General features: G+C 41.7%; 1 protein-coding gene across 1 annotated transcript; it reads right to left on the bottom strand.

Annotated features, from left to right (window-relative positions):
* Window positions 1–6,584: 6,584 nt before the first annotated feature.
* On the bottom strand, window positions 6,585–20,585 carry fech (ferrochelatase). The gene is made up of 11 exons (XM_085794226.1): window positions 20,365–20,585; window positions 18,593–18,686; window positions 16,574–16,693; window positions 16,002–16,150; window positions 15,174–15,308; window positions 13,945–14,051; window positions 13,605–13,703; window positions 13,205–13,312; window positions 11,245–11,409; window positions 9,664–9,723; window positions 6,585–7,229 (listed from the first exon to the last, which is right to left on the bottom strand). Exons 1-11 carry the CDS (start codon window positions 20,402–20,404, stop codon window positions 7,092–7,094), a joined length of 1,215 nt encoding a protein of 404 aa, XP_085650352.1. The 5' UTR covers window positions 20,405–20,585; the 3' UTR covers window positions 6,585–7,091.
* Window positions 20,586–21,990: the final 1,405 nt, after the last annotated feature.

The raw sequence follows: 21,990 nt of genomic DNA, 5'->3' as shown, positions 1-21,990 counted from the left end.
AGAGCGTGAGGGAGAAAGGAGTGAAGATTGGAAAAGATATGAGTGGGGAAAAAGGAGAGGAGGATGCCAGAGGGGAAAGGGAGAGATGCAGAGGTTGAGATGGAGGAGGGGGAAGATAAAGGGAGAGGTGAGAAAATGATGAAAATGATCGGAGGACAGGAGAAGGAAACAAGTGAGGGAATGAAGGAGAACAAGTCGAGGGGCAAATAAGGATGTGAGAGAAAAAAAGAGGATAGGAAAAATGACAGAAGAGGTGAAACAGACGGATGGAAAGACAAGGACAGCAAGAGTAAGGGGAGAGGGGATGAGAAAAGGGAACTGAACTACATAGGAAAGGAAGCAAGGAAACAAGACAACATAATGCTATACAGGTAATTCACCATGTTCACCTTCATCTCTCAGTTGTCATTAAAATGCCATCACTTCTGCAGGTCAGAGCATCAGTATTAAATACTGTATGTTAATGAGAACCAGCCACTATCTAACTGTGTTTAGAGTCAGAGATGAAGATGATGATGATGTAAATGGGATCTGAGTCGAGTTCAGGATCTGAATTCTAAAGTCAGCATATAAAATCATGAACTCAGAATGGAAACAAGTGACTCTTGAAGAAACATTGTTAATCTGCACGAGATGATATTTCACAAAATACAGTTTGAAACACATTACTCATATCTACATTATAGGTTAGACTTTATTTATCCCAGAGGGGGAATTCATTTGTAACAGCAGCATACAAGATAATCAGGACATTGAGTAAATAAATATATAATAAGATATATAAATTATACAAAAAAATAAAATACATAATACATGAAGATAGCCTACTTTAAAAACTACTGTGCTCAATAACGGATTAAAGGGATAGTTCACCTAAAATTCAAATTTCACTCTATCTACTCACCCTCATGTCAACTAAGAGCTGTGAGAATTTTCAGAGTCCTCCGTGCCTTCTCTGAGTTACGGGGGGGGGGGGGGGTTCGTGCAGCAGTATTTGTCCATATAATGGTTGTGAATGGATACCAACTTTCTTTATCCAAAAAGACACACCAAAAAACATCCAAATACCTCCATAGTGCTCGTCTGTAATGTCCCTCTTGTATTGAAGCCCCGACATGAGAAATTGTTCAGAAAAAAATTAAATATGTCTATGTTTTAAGCTTGTTTGTAGAGGAAGCTCCCAGTGTCTCGGTTCACCGCTCTTCCTGTGTCAGTGCAAATCTGCACCGACAATTTCTCATGTCGGGGCTTCAATACAAGAGGGACATTACAGACGAGCAGTATGGAGGTATTTGGATGTTTTTTGGTGTCTCTTTTTGGACGAAGAAAGTTAGTATCCATTCACAACCATTATATGGACAAATACTGCTGCACGAACCCCCCGTAACTCAGAGAAGGCACGGAGGACTCTGAAAATTCTCCCAGCTCTTAGTCGACATGAGGGTGAGTAGATAATGAGTGAAATTTGAATTTTGGGTGAACTATCCCTTTAAAATTGCTTGCTGGTAGACAAACAAAAGATAAAAAATGGTATTAAGTGCAACAGACATTACAGACCATCTATCTAGAACTGTTAAATAGTCTAACTGCCATTGGGATTTTACACTGAGGGTGTTTCAGCCTGTTGCTGTGGGAGGGGGTTACACATTATGGATGTCAATTTGTTCAACATACAGTTTCCAGGGGGCTGATACACACAGAGCTGGCTTTTTTGATCAGCTTGTTTATGTTTTTCCTGTCCCAACAGATGGCACCATGATGTCATAGAAGGTCCTTAATTATTACTCTAAATGATTTCAGCCTTCTCAGAGGATGTAGCCGACATGGTCCCTTTCTGAAGGTGGCATCTGTGTAGGATGTTCACCTGTGTTGTCAGTGGGTGTAAACAACACACAGCAGGTTGTGACTGAAGAAACTCACACAAACACCAGTGGTCGGTTGTATTCTTTTTCAACTGTACTTTATTTAGAAGGAAGACTCATCATCAGGTGTCATCACGCTCATGTCTCTCAAATATAAAAAAAACAAACAAAACATGACTGAACAGTGGAGACATGTTTGAGTGCTGTGGAACACATCCAAAAAACAAAAATAAATAAATTCAGACAACCCAAATGACGCTGGAGCTGCAAGAAAGCTATAGCGTTTGTTATATATACATATGTATGTATGTATATATGTATGTACATACATGTAATATTATACACATACATACACACATACATTTATACACAATGTAAGTGCTGCACAATGCACTTTCAGCTAAACATACTCACACAGATCAAAACTGTTTTTAACACAACAGAGCTGTCAAAGTGACACACAAGATAAGTGGAAATAAATTAAAAAACATGTTTGTGGAGGAAAAACCCAGCCTAACAGCACATCTGTCCTCCTGCTGTGGCATCACATCTTTGCCATTTCTGCACTTATTCCAGGTTTCAGACCTGTATCAAAGAAACATTTTTTTTTTTTTGAAGATTTTTTTTCTCTTTTTTTAAACCTATTGTTTTGTACTTTGAAGGGTTTGGACACTGAGCTTGAGTGTCTGTGGGGTCAACTTGCAGAGCAATCCTCAAGACTGATATTTGAGCCCGTTGAGCCAAGTGTTAATTAGGTCACCGTTTCAGCTGCCTTCAGTTACGCACGCAGAGCTGTTAGACAAAGGAAACCCTGAGTTTGTCAAACTCTTGATGAAGTATTCCTCAAAAGCCTAATGGTGCCAAATGAAACATGTGGAAGAGCACCCAACATGTCTGTACTGAACCAGAACATGTGCTGTAAAGTGCATATATGTGTCAGCAGAACAGCTGTACATCATGCAGCATTATTGAAGACCACCGGTGGACAGGACGTGCAGCCATGTTGGACGACTGGTCAAACGTCTATCTGCATGTTTCTGATGTGCTGGGAGGCTGCTGAAGCTATATGTGAAGAGAAGAAGACTCTGGTCTTCATCGGTCTTCCAACATGGCGTCTCATCGTTGACAACGTCCAAAAGCACCAGTGTCCAGCCATCATGTGGTACAAGGTGTGATGTACACTACTACGCTGACTGGAAAAAGGCAGAGGGTGACCAGTTCCTCCCAACAGCTCCACTGACGGTTAGTCATCCAATCACAGAGGTTCTAGGTCTCAAAGACCTCACTTGTCTTTTTGGGATTAGATAATCACAAAGTTGGTAAAGTCACTGTCTGTTTTCCGATTTACGGTTTTGATTTAATATTTTTTGCAAACACTTCCCTAGTTCCTTCAATCAAGTGGAAGATGTCCACCTGTCAGAAATGTTTCTCTCCACCAACAAAGTGGTGGTGCACAGACTGCCGCTTTACAGAGGCTGTGATTTCCAATGTGTCTGACTGTAACAGAAGAACTCAACACACGGAAATGAAACACGAGGAGAGAGCTGTCGACGGCCCACATCACAGCAGGAACATGTCAAGTCAGATTTCAGGGTGGATTTTTCCTGGTTAAGCACATATAAAAATGACATAAAGCACAAGTCCAGTATTTCTAGTTAATCAGTGTAAAAGGCACATTGTCATGGCATGACAGAACAGAGGGGACGGGGTCAGAGATCAGAGGTCAAGTTACTGCCTGTTAGTTTTGAGGTTTGCTTTTGACATTCACACGTTACCATGGCGTCCTGTCCCGAGCAAACACAACAGCAGGTGGAACTGAACCAGCAACTTCCTGTGGTTGCAGTGACCACTGGTGAGATCAGATGAAACACTCCTCATTTCCACCTAATGACTAAACTAAATGAAGTTATTCAGTGAGTTACTGCATTGCCATCAAGGTGTGAGTGGACACAGGAACTGCATTGAGGCTTAGGCAGAGGTCAGCGTCTATCAGCACTGTCAAACTAAACTCTTAACCTACACTTCATCTATTCAAACTCTGATACATCTGTGCTACTTCTCTAAATGGTAGATTTTTAAAGATAATATACTGCATTAAAGGACAGCTCCAGCATTATTGTGATGTTTCTTTATGTTTTCCCTCCACATGAGAACCATACGTAGCACTAACTAGCACAAACATTTTGTGTTAGTGACAGAAAAAGCCTCCTTAGCTTAGTTCAACATTTTGGCAAATTTGCCTATTGCCATAATCCCTATAGTTTTAGGTTTAGGTTAGGTAGGTTCATTAACTTTAATTGTCGGTGCAAGCTATTTTTAGATCAGCGGGACAGAGACGCAAGCTGCTCAGCTAATGCAACGGAGGTGCACGGTATTTTCCCCTTTCCCTCATCAAACTCATCAAATACACAATTCAACAAGTTGTGACCTGCACATTCACCATGATATATAATAATGGAACGTTACCAGACAGAGTTGTTTTCGAGGCAAATGCGTAGCCGGAACTACATTCCAGACACGGCTGCTGGGCGGAGTGGTTTAAAAGTTCAGAGTATTTGCTTCATATTATTTCACAGTGTGGTGAATGTGCACTTCATAGCTTCTTCACAAGAGCATTTTGGGTGTTGTTAGCTTTGAGGGAAATGCAAAAGTACCGTTTCATGAGTAGCTCACAACTCTGCTCCGCCGATCTAAAAACAGCTTGCACTGACAATTAAAGGTAATGAACCTACCCCTAAGACTATACGGAATAGCCATGGCAATAGGAGAATTTGCCAAAATGTTGAATTATCCGTTTAATGCTTAATTTGTTCCAAAATCATTTCCATATGAATGATAGGAGAATTAGATGAGTGATGAGAAGCAGAATGTGAAAGTAACTGGCTGACATCAGAGAGGAGGCATCAATCTAACTAGTCATTAGACATTGACTACTCTACTGAGTGGAGAACAGCCTGCTGTGTGTTTATAGTCATATAAATCTGTCTTCCCTTTTTCAGCAAGCTCACAGAGCGTTAGTCACACTTTCTTTGCATCGCTTTACATTTGGAAGGACCCACCAGACTGTACATGTTGTGTTTCTCTCAGGAAGTGGATGCTAGCAGCTTAGCTGGCTAACATTAGCGTTGCTACTCAGTGCTGTTTCCCCAGCGTAATGCAGAGGAGGGTGGTGCGGCCTGCGTTAGCCCTGTGTTCCAGTGAGAATTAACTAATAAGCAGCTCTTTGACGATCAGTAACTTAAACATCATCGTTTCCTCCTTTCAGGGGTTCAACAGTGATCTGCAGCAGCTACATCTGCATGTGAACTAACCAAAACTGAAATGAACACATCTTAACTGGTTTTGATTTAACAGCTCGAGTATTTGACTTCAATTGACTTAGTTAAAGGGATAGTTCAACATTTTGGCAAATTGGCCCATTGCCATAATCGCTATAGTCATAGCAGTAGGTTCATTACCTTTAATTGTAGGTGTAAGCTATTTTCAGTACAGCTGGCTGCTCAGAGCTACGCTATGGAGGCTAAGGGAATTTCTTGGTTTCCCTCATTAAACTCATCAAATTCAACATCCCAAAACTCCACAGCGCTTTTGTAGACAAGTTGTGAGCTGCACAACCACCACGCTATGAGATAATGACGGAACGATACGAAACGGAGCCGTTTTCGAGGTAAATACAGGGTAAATACGGAGACTGCTTGCTGAAAAACTGTCCCTGAACGCAACGCGCATCAGCGGTTTTGTATGAATTTACCTCGAAAACGGCTCCGTTTCGTATCGTTCCGTCATTATCTCATAGCGTGGTGGTTGTGCAGCTCACAACTTGTCTACAAAAGCGCTGTGGAGTTTTGGGATTTTGTATTTGATGAGTTTAATGAGGGAAACCAAGAAATTCCCTTAGCCTCCATAGCGTAGCTCTGAGCAGCCAGCTGCTGCGCTCCGCTGTACTAAAAATAGCTTACACCTACAATTAAAGGTAATGAACCTACTGCTATGACTATAGCAATTATGGCAATGGGCCAATTTGCCAAAATGTTGAACTATCCCTATAAGAGGAGGAGAAAAACGGTACAGAAATAAAACATGTAAATGACTTTGTATAGTCACTATATAATTCTCCTCACTTGTAAACCATCTCAACATTTTTTTCCAAGGCACCCTGAGAATTCCTGACCCCTGATGCTTAATTTCTCTTTTTAAATTTCAGCTGAACTACAGCTTCACTCTGCTTTGTTGTCGAGGTCACGCGCTGTCACTTTTAAACATAAGCTCCGTTCAGCACCAACGTGAATGGACGAGTAATACAATTATTGACACTTCTAATCACATTATTATATCTTCATGTAGTGAATACACAGCGAAAGCTTTATATCTTCAATCCTTAAATAATTCTTCTCTCTCAGAGACTCACTGGTATGCACCTGTCAGGCAGCAGCACTTTGAGCAGCATCCACCTCCTCCAAATCACATTGCAGGGATTGCAGCACGATGGATGGGTGGGGGTTACAAGCTGGAGGGGTCAGTGGCGTGAAGCGTCAGGTGAGACAGGGGCAGAGAATCAGCCGACCAACCAGATCCCTTGCGTGCAGTGTCATCATTATGTTTGACTGTTACAGACACTGGCGAGAAGAGAAACAGGGTCTCTGGTGGAGGTTTGCAGGGGCTAAGCAAATGGAATGTAAGCAAGGGAAATGTCATTAAAAAAAAACACACAAAAAACAAATCAACTAGTGCAAGGCTTTTTCCTGTAGCTCTGATGTGATATGAACAGTTTTCTGCAGTGTCAGTTCTGTCATTGACTCTCAGAAGGAATCTGCAAATCTACATCACAGCACGTTTCTCTTAAATCTAAGGAACAATTTGTGCTTTCCTGATGCTGCTTACTTTTCAAAATCAAACAGCATCTTCTGACATTCATTAAAATGAATTTGTATTCAGTAGTCAGAATCTATACTAAGTATTCTGAGTTGACTTTTGTCTGTTTAAAAAATAAAGAATCTGGTGGCTCACCAAATCCAGTCACAAGACCAAAACCATCTGAGTGTATTTGCAGAAACCATTGGGTCTGTTCTTCTTGCTGCATGTGAACTGACACTTGCAGGGGAAACTGTGTGTGTTTATGTGCGTATGTATGAAACTTCTGTGTAATGAAGAAGGCCTTGTGTTTCTTCACAGGTGAGCCCCACCTTCAGGAGAGGCATCAGAGTGTGTGCGTGTGTTTGTGGTGCAGTTCTATGAGAGTTTCTGGTTGGCAAAGAAGGCCTTGGTCTCTCCACAGGTGGGGTTGGTGCAGAGCGGGCAGCGCAGGGTCAGCTGGCGGGAACACGGCTCGTTGGACTTCAGGTGGGACTGGACCAGGTCTGCCAGAGCCTGGACAGAACAAAAGACACGCACATTCAGTATGGGGAGGGAAAGAAACAGTCGCTCTCTTCCTCGTCTTAACTTTGCAGTGTGAAGCCTCCATCATGAATGCCCATCACTAATGTATAGATGCTTCACATTAAAAGGAAGGAAATCTAGTAAGTTATTGGTCTTATTCAGCTTTTAATTTGAAACATTGGGGGGAAGTGTTGAGTTTCATTGAGAGAAATTTCATAATGACGACCTAAAGAGGAGATAGAGAGGAGTGAATAAAAACAATACTTTTTACTTTAACGGCTGCCACAGTCATCAGAATAAAAAATTGTAGTGGCCCAATATCCAGATTCATTATTCAGCAATGAGTGTACCAGTTTTGATGCTTTTATCACAAAATGAACAATAGTTTGGCTTTGCCGCCCCACTATTTGAGTTCTTTCATATGACTCACTAGCCTAGAGATCTAGACGCACCCTAGCGGCAGCAAATATATTTGCTCCGTAGGTGGGTCTAGAAACGAGCCATAGGAACTTTTTGAGTCTCGAACACCGTTTGTGTTCACCAATCACAGCGCTCTATCTGTTTAGAGAGTCGTTGGGCGGGCTTAACGCGATGACGACATACATTTTAATTGGCTTGTCAGGCTAACGTCATCCTGCTCTTTGCTCTGATTGGTCGTAGCGCTACCCTATTGCGTGCAGAGGCAGTTTGAAAGACAGCCTTCATCCCGCCCCCTGGATTGAGCCGAGGTCTACCGGTCGTTGCCAGACTAGACATAGCACCGTCATGCAGGACAGTGGGCTCCATTCTGAAACTCCAACATTTTTTTTTTAGTTTTTATGTACCATACATGATTTAATCATGACAATTTTCATCTCAAACAATTTTCCATGCCAAGACAAAAAGAAAATGGGGACAGTTGTCGCTGTCGGATGTATAGCTCAGGAGCTATATAGATTTAATTTTTTTATTTTTCACAGCTGGAAATCCAGGGTGGCCACAAAAGATGGTAAAAAAAAAAACACACGCATGGGACAATAATTTGCACAGGGATCATCAAAATTCATTTACTAGACACGTTAAGGATTACAAAAAGAAGCGAAGTTTAGAAAAATATATCTTTTGGGTGCATGGGACCCCCCCCCCCCTTCTTCCTACTAGACTAAAAGGAGAAGTGCCATTTTTTACAACTTGGACCTTATTTCTGGCATAAAATATGGTCGTTTACACACCCATACAACTTTGGTGTCATTAGCAGTCCTTTGGATGATATTTAGATCCAGTCTAACAAGTTTCGCGGCAGATAATGTGTTATTTAAAGGTTGTATTTTTCGGTGCCCCGATCACTCCCACTATGTGGATATACGGCTCTCGAATGGATCTAAATATCGTCAGAAGGATCCTAATGACACCAACGTTATATGGGGTAGTAAACAATGCCAAAAAATAAGGTCCAGCGTGTAAAAAAAAAGCAGCATCTCTCCTTAACGTAGTCATGAACTTATGAACATATTCTGAGCCTAACCAGGGCTTCTTTTAGTGCCTGAACCCCCCTCCATCGCCCTGTGTCAGCTGCGGTTGGCTCCCTCCTGACACTGCACAGACACGTGGTAAAGACAGTGAATGGATGGATAAGAAGGTAAAAAAGGTTCTGTCTGAAAGAGAGAGTGAAAAAGTAAGCTGGATGTACAGGTTAGTAAAGTGAGAGCGAACTGATCAAACTGAAGCCGGGCTCTGCAGTGAAAACTCTCCTGTTCTGATGAATGTCGTTTTCTTGATCTTCCAGCGGCTGCTGCAGACGGCAGCAGACTGAGAAACTAAAGCCACACCAAGGAAACCATCCTTCAGTAACTACCAACTAATCATCCTCTGGATATTGATTTACACACTCTCTCCCTCACACACACACACACACACATACACACACTTGGTGAGAGGTCTTAGAGCACGGCGGGTTTGACCAGCTAGCCAGTTGGGCAGTTCAGTTCTACTGTAGTCAGCTCTAAAGGTTCCCATTGATCTGCCCCTTTCCTTTAATAAACCCTACACATACACACACATACACACACACACACACAGAGCTGTTACAGCTGGAGGAGTTGCCTGTTGTGAGAAAGGTTGCAGGGTTGAGGATGAAGGGAGGGAGGGAGGCGACATGGGAAAGGAAGAAGGGGTTTGGAAGGAAGAAAGGAGACAAAGGAGACAAAGGGGAAGGACACAAGGAAGGCAGGAGGAGTTCACTTCACACAACCTTCTCTCACTGCCATACAGTATCTATGTCTCATTATCTGCTCTTCCTTTCCACCACCTTTCTCCCTGTTTTTCTCTTCAAACGGAAAATCTGTTCTTAATTACGCTTTAACATTAAGTGTAGGAAACGGAATTAAAAATGTGTCTTCTTTGTCCATGTTAATAGACGAGAACGGACCGGGTGTGTTAAACCTACCTTCATAAAGAGAGGGTTCCCATTCAGTGACTCTGCTCTCCTGATGTTCTCCACACCACACTGAAGACAGAGGCAGACACTTTAGACACACACACCACATCAAACACCATGACAGACACTTTATACCTACACTCAGAGAATATCACCAAATTCATTTCAAAATAGAAATAAAATCTTTTTGTTCCAAGTTCCTTTCTTTTAAAAACAAAAACAAAAACGCAGGTTTCATTGTGGAGTGACGCTCCTCCGAAGTGGAGTGTGTATGTGTGTTGTCTGGGACTTCTGTCTCTGAGTGAACCAGTCCATCAATACTGAGGACACGTGTCTCACAAGTACAGAAGTAGAAAAAAAAGGTGTTTGCATCACCATGGCTCCAGTCACACCGATACATGGTCTCCTCACTGGTGCCATCACACATTCACACACCGACAGGAAACAAAGCTGCAGCTTTAACTCTACACACTAAAAACTCCTGGGTTATCTCTTTAACCCAATTTCTGGGTTATTTGTGTTGGGTTAAAATTATGAGTTATTTTTCAGAGAGTAACATATTTTCTGGGTTACAGAACTAATATTTTAACACAATTCTTGGAGTGCTTCGGTTAAATACCATTTCTGGGTTATTTTTCAAAGAGTTACCCTTTTTTCTGGGTTACACACTAAAAACTCTCGGGTTATTTCTTCAACTCAATTTCTGGGATGCTTGTGTTGGGTTACTTTTTGAAAAATAACCCATAATTTGAACCCATTTTTGGGGTTATGAACACATTTATAATATGAACAATCATACGTCTAGTGTCTGCCTGCCTGTTTTTTTTTACTTTGCCTGTATTCTTGGACATTGTTTTTTGTGTTTTTCCCCTAAATGGATTTGGCTGCCTTCCCTGCCGTGTATGACTTCAGGTCAGGGTTCTGGTTGGATCTCTCAGCCACTCCTGTGTTCTCCTGTTGGGAGACGAACCTTTGGCCCAGTCTTTTGTCCCAGCAACTCTGGATCAGGTTTTCATTAGGGATTTCTCCGTCAACCCTGACCAGCCTCTCTTCACTATGCTTCACTGTTGGGGTGCAGGTACCTGGTTTCCTCCAGACATGGCCCTCAGAGCTGAGGCAGCTCAGTCTTGGTTTCATTAGACCAGAGAATCTTGTTTCTCACCGTATGAACGGAGAGGCTGCAACCAGTGTCTTTGCTATGAAGCCCTGATTAGTTTTCTACCACCTCCATACTGAGTCTCTGGAGCTCAACCCCAGAGACAGGCTGGTTCTTCATCACCAGCTCTGAAAGAGTCGATGATGGAGACCACAGTTCTCTGGGGAACAGCTGTGTGTGACATATAGACAGGCATGTGTCTTACAAATCATGTCCAACCAGGGTGTACAAACATCAAAGATAACCAAGAGAATAAGTCTGAATCCCTTCGACTAATGGGTGATTTTGGAAAATGAATCTATGATAATAGATACAGCTCACAACCTTGGTTCTTTACCCTACACATATATGTGTCTGCATTATGTGATGCTTCCTGTACTGAGCTGCAGACAGAAGTCAACAGAGCAGAGAGGAAAACACCAGGAGCTGCTCACCTCCTCCCCCAGCACCTGTCCATACTCGATGTCCAGCTCGTGTAGAGTCTCTATGTGGTCGGAGGTGAAGGCGATGGGCACCAGCAGGAGGTTCCTCTTCCCTCGTTCACACAGACCCTTGATGACTTCGTCCGTCTGAGGGCCCAGCCACGGCATGGGGCCCACCTGAGGGAGCAAACACAAGACGGCGCTGAGTCGGACTCTGAGATGACAGGGTTCCTGCAGGTTTCACCAACTCAAATTTAACTTTTTCAGACCTTTTTAAGACCATTATGAATGAAATTTAAGAAAACAAAAACATACAAAAGAATTGCAGAGTCACTAAATTACTTGCAAAGTAAACTGGCTGCAATAAAGCACAATCAAGTGTTGCTGGAGCATTTTATTGAGCATCTGAGGTAGAGTTATGATTGGCTTAAGAAAATTAAGACCTGTCTAAAATTATGTAAGACTTGAATACAATACTTCCGCAAATTTAAGACTTTTTACGGCCTACAATTATGATTTTCAAATTTTAGACTTTTTAAGACCCAGTGGAAGCCCTGGATGACAGGACACAACAGTTTTTTTTAAATCAGAAATCTGAGACAAGCCTTTTCTGAGCTTTCAACTGCAATGACTGTGACATCAGCTCAGCAGACGATCCTCCCTGTAATGTTTGAATACTATAAAAACATTGTTTTGCATCATTCAGAGTCTCCTACATATTGGGTTTGTTGTGGACAGTGTGAGTGTTTCCACTCCAGCCTCCATGTCTGGCTAAGCCTAATACCACTTCCCTGTCCTCCTCCTATTCATCAACAACAGTTAATGTCACCGAGAGCCTCCCACTCCAATAAGTGGAGCTGCTCTGCAGTATTAGACAGATGAGTGGCTCCTCCTTGTGGCAACAACTGGAACACTCTGTGAAAGCAGCATTGAGCTGAAGAGACTTCACCCTGACATCTACACTGAACTTTGTTACATAGTCAGCTGTGCATTTGTAATAAAAATGAAATAAAGTCTGACTGACTAAATAATTATGAACTAACTGTACATATGAGTACTCATTTTTGAAATATGCTGCTGCCATTAAATTCAAAATATAACGTAATGTAACAATTACTCAGTTACTCCAATTAGATATAGGCTTTAAATGTTACACACAACACATTAGTTGGGGGTTATAAAAGATACAAGTCAAATACTTTAAAGGGATATTTCAACATGTTGGCAAATTCTCCTATTGCCATAATCCCTATAGTTTTAGGAGTAGGTTCATTCCCTTTAATTGTCAGTGCATGTTGTTTTTAGATCGGTGGGGCAGAGACGCAAGCTGCACGGTATTTCCACATTTCCCTCATCAAACTAAATACACAATCCAACAACTCCAAAACACTCTGGAGTCACCGAATGTGACCTGCACATTCACTACGATATGAAATGACGTATAATTATGTAACATTATGACACATGAAGCAAATACTAAGAACTACTTGCTTTGGAAATCAGTCCAACCAGCAGCCATGTCTGAAATGTAGTTGCGGCGACGCATTTGCCTCGAAAACAACTCTGTCTGGTAACGTTCTGTTATTATCTCATAGCGTGGAGAATGTGCAGGTCACAACTTGTCCAACAGAGTGTTTTGGAGTTGTTGGATTGTGTATTTAGTTTGATGAGGAAAAGCCGGAAATACGATATGGCTCTGTAGCGTTAGCTGAGCAGCTTGTGTCTCTGCCCCACCAATCTAAAAACAGCTTGCACCAACAATTAAAGGTAATGAACCTACTGCTATGACTATAGGGATTATGGCAATGGGAGAATTTGCCCAAATGTTGAACTATCCCTTTGAATGACCAGCTGTTGGTGAAGTTGGAGTCAGAATCAGGTACAACAGAGCTGTTAGATGGGTGAAGTAAAGATAATAATGAAATAATATAAAAAATAATATTCAAAACAAAATAGTTGTGTGTGTGCTCACCCTGGACTGCCACACCAGTCTGTAAGGGTTACAGTGGCCCAGTCTCTCCATGACTCTTTGAACTGTGGCTCCTACTTCCTGAGGATAGGGGTCACCTCTGTTTACAACCTGTACAGGGTCCACAACAGAGGTATCGTCAGTTCTACAACTGTAATAATAGCAAAACCAAAGCTTGGACACAAACAATTTTTGAGTAAAAGAAAAACAACTGTTCTGGCTTCAGCTTCTGCAGTGAAGATATTTGCTGCATTTGTTACACTCATGTCCATGCACCTTTACATTACTTGCAGTAGTTTTAGGAACAATCAATAGAACTAGCAGCAAAGGAGCTATCAGCCTGATCAATGTCAGCAGAAGACGCAGCAGAGGGATTGGTATCATCATCAGCAGGAACACTCACAGACAGGGGGAGCGAATGTGCTGAGAACAGAATGACCACGTCGTCTCTCTTTGCTTCTGGAAACTTCAGCAGCTCATTACTGACGTGTTCTGCAAAACACTACACACACAAACACACACAACGTTACAGTAAAATGATGGACAGCCTCCTATTTCTTAATTCAGACACAACAAAAAGCTAAACATGAAAAAACAAAATGACTGTGGCAAGATGTAATCAAAGTGATTGGTAAGGAAATTGTTTCAATCAGTTGGAGACAATTACAGTTTTAGTATGAAAACAAAAACTCTGCATCAGACACACAAATTGTTCTGTGTGTGTGTGTGTGTGTGTGTCTAACCTCCACCAGTAGTGGGTGTGTGGGCCAACGGTCAATGACACTCCAGCGCATCTTTGGCCTGTCACCTCTGTTGCTGTAGTAACGGTAGATGGCGTTCAAGCTGCTGCCTGTTCACACAACAAACAAGCACATTAATTTAATGTTGGTAACATGTTGTGTTACACAGCTACACCCACAATCCTCTGACACACAGCTGTCAGAAATGAAATAAACATGCGTAATTATATAACATTATGACACATGAAGCAAATACTCGGAAGTACCCAGCAGCCGTGTCTGGAACGTAGTACAGGTCACAACTTGAGTTGTTGGATTGTGTATTTGATGAGTTCTGAGGGACAGGGGACTATGTACTGTTACCTCAATTGTGTTAGCTGAGCAGCTTGCATCTCAAAACAACATGCTCCGATAATTAGGTAATGAACCTACCCCTGTGACTATAGGGATTATGGCGATAGTCGAATTTGCCAAATGTTGAACTATCCTTTTAAGGTGGTAAAAGGATAGCCACTTGGCCTTCTTCATAACCATTGACAACTTGACACAGAGGGTTGTAGTTTCTCCGGCTCAGAGAGTCGAATGATTCCTTATGAGCAATATGAAGTAGCAGACTTGGCTGTTGTTGCTGTGACGTGTGCACTGTGCAGACATGTTAACACAACACCCTTCATCTTGCTTTCTGAACGGATTTTCTCCACAGCATTGTGATACATTTTGACTGTGGAACTCCCCATGTCCTCAGACAGGAGCTTAATCCCACCAAAACAAGCTGGAGGATGCTGGGTAAACAGCGGACAATGAGCACAACAACAGTGGATCTATTTGAATCACAACAATAAAATCCTCTGAATCCTACGTTGTGTTTGCTCCTGTCGTCATTCTAAAAGATCCTTCATCCAGCTCCAGCAATGGGACTTGATTGATGTGGTTTATAGTATTCAGATGTAGGAGGATGTGCTCAACCTGCATCACCATGCATCTTCAGTGATAACATCACAAATGACTATGACAGTGTGTGTGTTTGTCAGAGGCTAAGAGGTTGGATAACACCTTGGGTGTGGTCAGGCTAACGGCCTCAAACGCCTTGTTTATCTTGTTTTCCCACCCTTCTGATTCATTGCATCATATCTTTGGAAAATGAACGAGGGGACGAAGCAAGATGTAACTTTCATCGCTGCTGTAACAGCTGTTCTGAGAGCAGTCTTTGTTTCCATCATCTGTATCTGTACCTGTGGTGGAGCAGCTGTACTGAGGATACTGGGTGAAGGCCACAGCTCTCTCCACCCCGTCTTTCTCCATCTCCTCAATGGCTTCCTCCGTCAGAGGGTTGACGTAGCGGAAGCCGATGTAGAACTTGTGAGGAGCTGATGAGAGAGCGACAGAGAGAGTCAGTAAGAGAGTCAATCACGTGAACCCATCAGTAACTGTGTAACAGCTGCATTCAAACTGTGTATGAATGAAACACACTCCCCTATTGGGTCAAATAGCTGCATGATCACATCAAAACATGAAGGGAAGGCATCCATGTTGTTTACAGTCTCACACTGGTTTGTTTTCAAGTTGATGGTCAGTTTTCAAACTGCTGCTCACTGTGTTCTTATCAGTGAGGTGTGTTGAAGGCGTGTGAAGAGACACTCCTTCACCACTGTCTCTATCTCCCCTTCACACACACTTGACTGGTAGCAGCACAGTCCACCAGCACAAAACACTAGGTATGTAACGATATTGATACACTAAAATCACTGTTTACAATATTAACTGTATTTATATGTGCGTGACATAGGATGCTATAGAAACTGGGAATTATAAATCCAGGTGCAACTGTCCTGAGTCTGAATGCATTCAAATAAACTGTCTTTGTTTGTACATGAACATTGTGTTCTTTATACTATGAGAGTTTTCTATAAATGGAAAAAAATATATATCAGAACTTGTTTACAGTATTGCAATATATCACAATATATCATATCAACACCACTCATTTCATATTGTCAGACTCTTGTCATCCACAACATTTTCAAAAACTCCACTAAAACTAAAGTGAACTGAGGTCCCACCTGTCTCAGGACTCATCTCGTCCAACAGTTTGATCATTCCCTCTCCCTGCATGGAAGTCCAGTGTTTGATGGGTGAGCCTCCTCCGATCTTACTGTACTGCTCCTGGATCTTAGGCGTGCGACGCTTGGCGATGAACGGACCGAGTTTACTGCAGAGGACAGATCCAAACCAAAAAAATCACATACAAATCTGCAAAAATGTGGGGAGAACAACTTTGAAAGGATCTGTGTTAGATGTAAAAAAGAAAAAAAGAAAAATAGACACAGTGTGACCCAACTACCTTCCCCATGTGTCCTCTTCTGTTTGTGTGAATTTACAGGAAATATGAAACAAATGTTACGACACTAAACGTTTTCATCTAATAAAACAAGACAAATGTATTTTTATACTGCTCAGTCTCTGTATGTACGTGAATGTGAGAACCTGTAAAATTGTATTTGCAGTGTTTTTCACTGTAAAGACATTGAGTCCATGTCTCAGGCAATGACTTGTATCCCTGGACAAACACTCAGACTGTTGGGTGTGTGTGTGTGTGTGTGTGTGTGTGTGTGTGTGTGTGTACAGTGCATACTTCTGCACAGGGAGTTTCATCAGGTCTGTGTCCATGAAGAGTCGCAGCAGGAAGTCGTGGACATCTTCTAGTTTCTCTGGTCCTCCCATGTTCAGCATCAGGATGCCTGTCTTAGGTTTCCTGTGGTGCAGGAGACTGACAATCAGTAACTCATATCTAACAATGCCTCATGGTCATCACTGTCAACTAAAGAATTAGACTTTTACAGCAAGTGTATTATCTATATAATAATATAATATCTTAGCAGCCTGTGTAAAGAATTATTGATATTTTTTGATTATTATGTTTACATAAAACAGCAATATGACCCACAGCAACAGTGTCAGTTGTTAACAACATGCTGTGATGATTTAACAGCTCTACTGGAAGCAGCTAGTGTTAGCTTGTTCCAGCGACCTCTGAAACTGATAGTTAGCTTATTCTGCTAGCAACTATTTAGCATGTTGTTAAGGCTGTGACATTTTAGATTTATATTTAGTAGGAAAAATTTCAGTGAAATGTTTTAGCAGCTCTGAATACGAGTCTGTTGTACTACTGCTTAGTACAGAGCTATTAGCTCAAGTACCTAATGCTCGTCGTCTATTAGCTCAATCTGCTAATGATGCAATTATCATGTTTCTGTTTTTTTTGTGACTCAACCACTAAATGTCACCTTGTTGTGTGTTGTCAGCCAGTAAAAGTAACTTGAGCTTAAGCAGCTAATCTAATGTTAGCTTGTCATTAAGGCTAATGTTAGCTTGTCATTAAGGCTGGGTGCCACAGTGCTGTCCATAGCATCACTATTGTACCCGCTGCCAGGAGCCAAAAAGCCTTAGGAGCGGAGCGACTCGATATAGACAGTGTGTGAAAAGACATTGATAGAGGGCTGAAGCCAAATAGTCCAACTGTTTCATTTCTAATAATACCGAGAGGTCAAGTCCGGACACTGTCCACACACCAAGGCTCTTCACAAGTCAGACTGAGTCAATTATAGCCCTGAAAGTTAGTTACTTACTAGAAAAGCTAAACCATCAATGGAATCTATTTCTGAAATACAAATTGCCAAATCTTGTCTGACAAACAGATGTAACTGGCTCTGTGAATTTCTGCTTCACTTTGCAATGGTGAGAAAGTCTGCCATTCAACTTCTGGACTCAGCTGATATTAACAACCATTTAATTTAATTTTAGACGAACTGGGAAGAGGACAGACCCTGGTTCGTCCAATTTGACGAACCGGGAAGAGGAGCTTCGAGAAGCTTCCGCTACAAACAAGCTTGAAAAATAGACTTATTTAATTTTTTCCGGGACAATCTCGCATTTAGTTTAGTTTATTTATTTATTTCATTCATCTATCGAGCATAAAAACAAAAAATAAATTAAACAATACTGTAACTCTTGAATGAAAGGGGGCAGAAAGAAACAAACTTATATTGTCTACCCCTTGTTACAAAGAATTAATTCACAAATTAGATAGTACCTACATCCAAGCATTTCGGGGCTTCAATACAAGACGGACATTACATACGAGCAGCATGGAGGTATTTGGATGTTTTTTGGTGTGTCTTTTTGTTACGAAGACAGTTGGTATCCATTTGCAACCGTTATATGGACATGCACTGCTACGCCGAGACCCCCTGTAACTCAGAGAAGCCACGGAGGACTCTGAAACTTCTACCAGCCCTTAGTCGACATGAGGGTGAGTAGATAATGAGTGAAATTTCAATTTTGGGTTAACTATCCCTTTAAGACGGTCAAACTCTGTGGTGAGACTTTCCCTCATGGGGACGTCCCAGGAGAGGAAGGCCAACACTGAGCTGCAGCTGCTGCTGCTGCTGCTGCTGCAGAGGGGAACTTCATCAGAGCCACCAGCCTCAGAAATCACCACTTAACAGCAGCTCCGATCAGAGTCTACATGAACGCTTCAGCAGACACATCTCAGCATCAACTGTCCAGGGGAGAACCGCTGCAAAGACACCGCCACCAAGGGGGGAAGACTGTGGAAAACTATTCCATTTGAGTGTGTGTGTGTGTGTGTTACCTGTTCTCCTGCGTCTCTGGTGTTGCAGTCTGAGCCAATGCAGCAGCAGTGGAGTGTCTCCTCAAACTCAGACTGACGGTGCTCCTGGCAAAGACTAAACAAGGAGACAACACTTAATTCTTCTATCTGACATCGTCTTTATCTAATCAGCTCATTTCTGTCATGCAAGAATCTGAAATCGAATTGAGTTTGTACAATTTGGCTGATAATTAAAGTACAAATGTTTCACTGTAGCGAAACTTTCAACATCACACAATCACGATGTGGGGCATCAGAAAGCTTTCTTGGACACCTCATACAGTTGCTCCACTCTTCTTCTTTTTTCTTACAGAGTTTCATTTTACCTGTAAAGCACTGATACTCTGTCAAGAAAAGTGCTATATAATAAAGTTCATTATTATTATTACTATCATCATCAACTTGTTTGACAGTGGTGTACATGTCTATCAGGTTCCAATGGGAACGTGGTCTCAGGATATGAAAGAGTGACGTGGGGAAATGGAATCTAAAACTAGAAAGTGAAAGTAAAAAGCTTTTTATTCTTTCTTCCCTAAACAGTCGTACACCATATTCAATTCATTCTTTACACTTATGGCCCAGTGTTAAGCCAAATCAATGTCATGCTTGACCTACTACAACAAGGAGGACAGTGGCCACCTAACTTGAAATTTTAGGAGCACTAGCAGAAGATTTAGGGGGCACACACTGTAAATCGACTTGCAAAGCAACTATTCACATTCCATGATCCCACAAACACTGGCCTTACAGAGAAAAGATATTCAATTGTGGAAATCTTCTGTAATGTTGATGGCTGTCTACTGTTTCCTCTGTAATGACCTTTCTAAGGGGGTTACAGGAAGTGACCCTAACCATACATAGTGTAGTAACAATAACCACCACTGCACGCAACACAACTGTGCAACACAACCATTTTGAATAGAACACAAATAAACTAATGTATTGTGATCAATGTGGACAAGGTACACAGGTTAATAGTGCACTGACTGCACACAGTCAGCTGTACTTTCATAACACGGGCTGCAGTACCGCGAGGCGCCACCAGGAGGCCTGCTCACATTATGCAAGTTCACAACGCTGGAATTGTGTAACTGTGAAAATGTGAGTTGTGGTGAAAACACGGCGCGTTGACGGCTGAGCGAATTGTGTTGTACGGATCTCCGAGTCGTTTCTAAATGCAGCACAAGTACGGGATAAGTCCATTATGTAACATTAACATTTAACTGTAACCTACAGTAATGTTGGGCTTCGCCAAGTCGGCGCGTGTTAGCGACTAGCTACCAACGGAAACGCCGTCATTTAATGAAATAAAAGCACCGTAACAACCAAACATCGCTCATTTGTATGACAAAAACGCTAACCACGGACAATGGGTGCAATAACACAGTCGTTATTGTATGTAGTAACAAACACCGATGGAATACAATTCAGTAATGTGAATGAATACACGCGAGGATTACAGCGAGGACATTATTGTGAAAGTCCCAACAGGAAGTGCTGCTTCCATGTCCTCGCACACTTCACGTCCCTTTACGAAATGTTGTTGCCAATGTCAGCGGCGTGTTGTTGAGTTTGCACCACGTTGCACTAACCAACACGGCTCGGTCCCAGTAACACTGCTTTTACATCAAAAGTCAAAGAGGCGGAGGAACACAGTTCACTGAGCCGTGTCACGCACCGAGCTGCAGCAGGAAACTTGACGGCTTCGCTGCACAGCTTTGGTGAGGCTAAGTTAGCTGCACTGTCACACTCACGGTGCATCAAGCGCCCGGCGCTGCCCAGGACTGCCATCATGGTAACTTCCTGTCTTCAGGGCTGAGAAACAAGTCTGTGGTCTTTCTCCAACCGACTCTGGGTCCCCCCGCTGTCAGCCGCTCTCACCACGAGTGTTTCCCCTCACTGAGTGACGCTCAAGCCGGATTCCGTCAACTACCACCGGCTGACTGGACACACTTCTGTCAAGGCGGCCAATGACACCTATCACAACTTCCGGTTTTCACTTTCAAAATAAAACTAGTTTTAGTGATGCGCCGTCTCGGGGCATTTAACTTGTGTACCTATTTGGAGTCTATTTAGTCGTGTTATTCATATTTCTAAGTATCCCAAAAATTACATTATCCCTTATCCCTTATTTCCCTTATTTTTCCTTATTTTAAGCCCTAATGAATAAAACATAAAATGAAAAATGTACACTGCAAATGTATGTAGAACAATTACTTACATAGTGGTAAAAATGTTGTCTTATGTAAATCTTTAGATAGCAAGAATGAAAATACATGCAGATAGATAGATAGATAGATAGATAGATAGATAGATAGATAGATAGATAGATAGATAGATAGATAGATAGATAGATAGATAGATAGATAGATAGATAGATAGATAGATGTACAACATAGACATGTTGTTTATAGCCTAAATTAAATCCTTCATAATAATCTATTATTGCCCTTGGGAATAATACAATTGGATTGATATATTTGATATTATTGCCTTTGGTTGAAATAAGGATAGTTAGCAATATAATGAACACTTCTAACTCAGTAAATAACAAGCAGTAACTCTGTAAGATTTCATGCTTTTATCCTGGAGACAATTTTGTCACATTTCCGGTCAAACTCTGGTTTATTCTCTTACCTTGACGCAGGATCATACTCTTGCTATGACGTTGCCACTACGTTAGTCTAAATCGCATGTTATCTCCGCCTCCACTCGTGCCGACCACGCCCACACGGGATTCATGTGTGTGTGTATAAGTGAGTGAGTGAGAGAGAGAGAGAGGACATGTCTGCACAGTGATGACAGCGATGGTCGATAAATGATTGAATGAATAAATTCATTCATTGTCGTTGTATAGCCTACAATGAAATTCATTTGTCTCTCGTTTCCATTCACTCTGCTCAAAAACACACACATAATGCAGTATGTCTGTATTCTCTCTGCATGGTATTCTTACAATAAGACAGTAGCCTAGGCTACATATTGCAACCCCTGTAACACACAGCAACCAACACAACACTAAAACAATAACTCAATTTAACTTCTTAATGTTTTTTTGTTTGGTTGTTTTAAAAAAAAAAGAAAAAAGCTTTCAATAGTTCAATCCAATAGAGTAACCAACAGAGAGACAGATATAGGATGATGACATGACACCTGTGGAGAACTTAATACTGTTACAAACAAGAACTTCATAATTCATACTGTACATTTCCTATTTATTGTGTAAAGAAGTACAACTAGCCTACTTAATGTTTTTAAAGCATATTGTGCTAATTTCTGATATTAAGAAACACAGTGATGAAAACCAACCCCCCTACTCTACACATAACTCTGTATTACACCAACTCTAACAAGGAGGCAACGGAAAATAAATGATGTCT

The sequence above is a fragment of the Trachurus japonicus genome, chromosome 12 (genome assembly GCF_045865225.1).
Source record: "Trachurus japonicus isolate A0001 chromosome 12, Traja_1.0".
NCBI lineage: Eukaryota > Metazoa > Chordata > Actinopteri > Carangiformes > Carangidae > Trachurus > Trachurus japonicus.
Note: the sequence above shows the minus strand (reverse complement) of the source record. Positions and strands in the feature narration are given on the sequence as shown.

What these genes read in the sequence shown, in the direction of transcription:
- fech (XM_085794226.1), bottom strand. Translation starts at nt 20,404, where the DNA reads ATGATGGCAGTCCTGGGCAGCGCCGGGCGCTTGATGCACC. An exon ending in CCAGAGACGCAGGAGAACAG is followed by an intron (nt 16,694 to 18,592) that starts GTAACACACACA and finishes CCTGCACCACAG; the next exon opens with GAAACCTAAGACAGGCATCC. An exon ending in CACATTCGCTCCCCCTGTCT is followed by an intron (nt 13,313 to 13,604) that starts GTGAGTGTTCCT and finishes GACCCTGTACAG; the next exon opens with GTTGTAAACAGAGGTGACCC.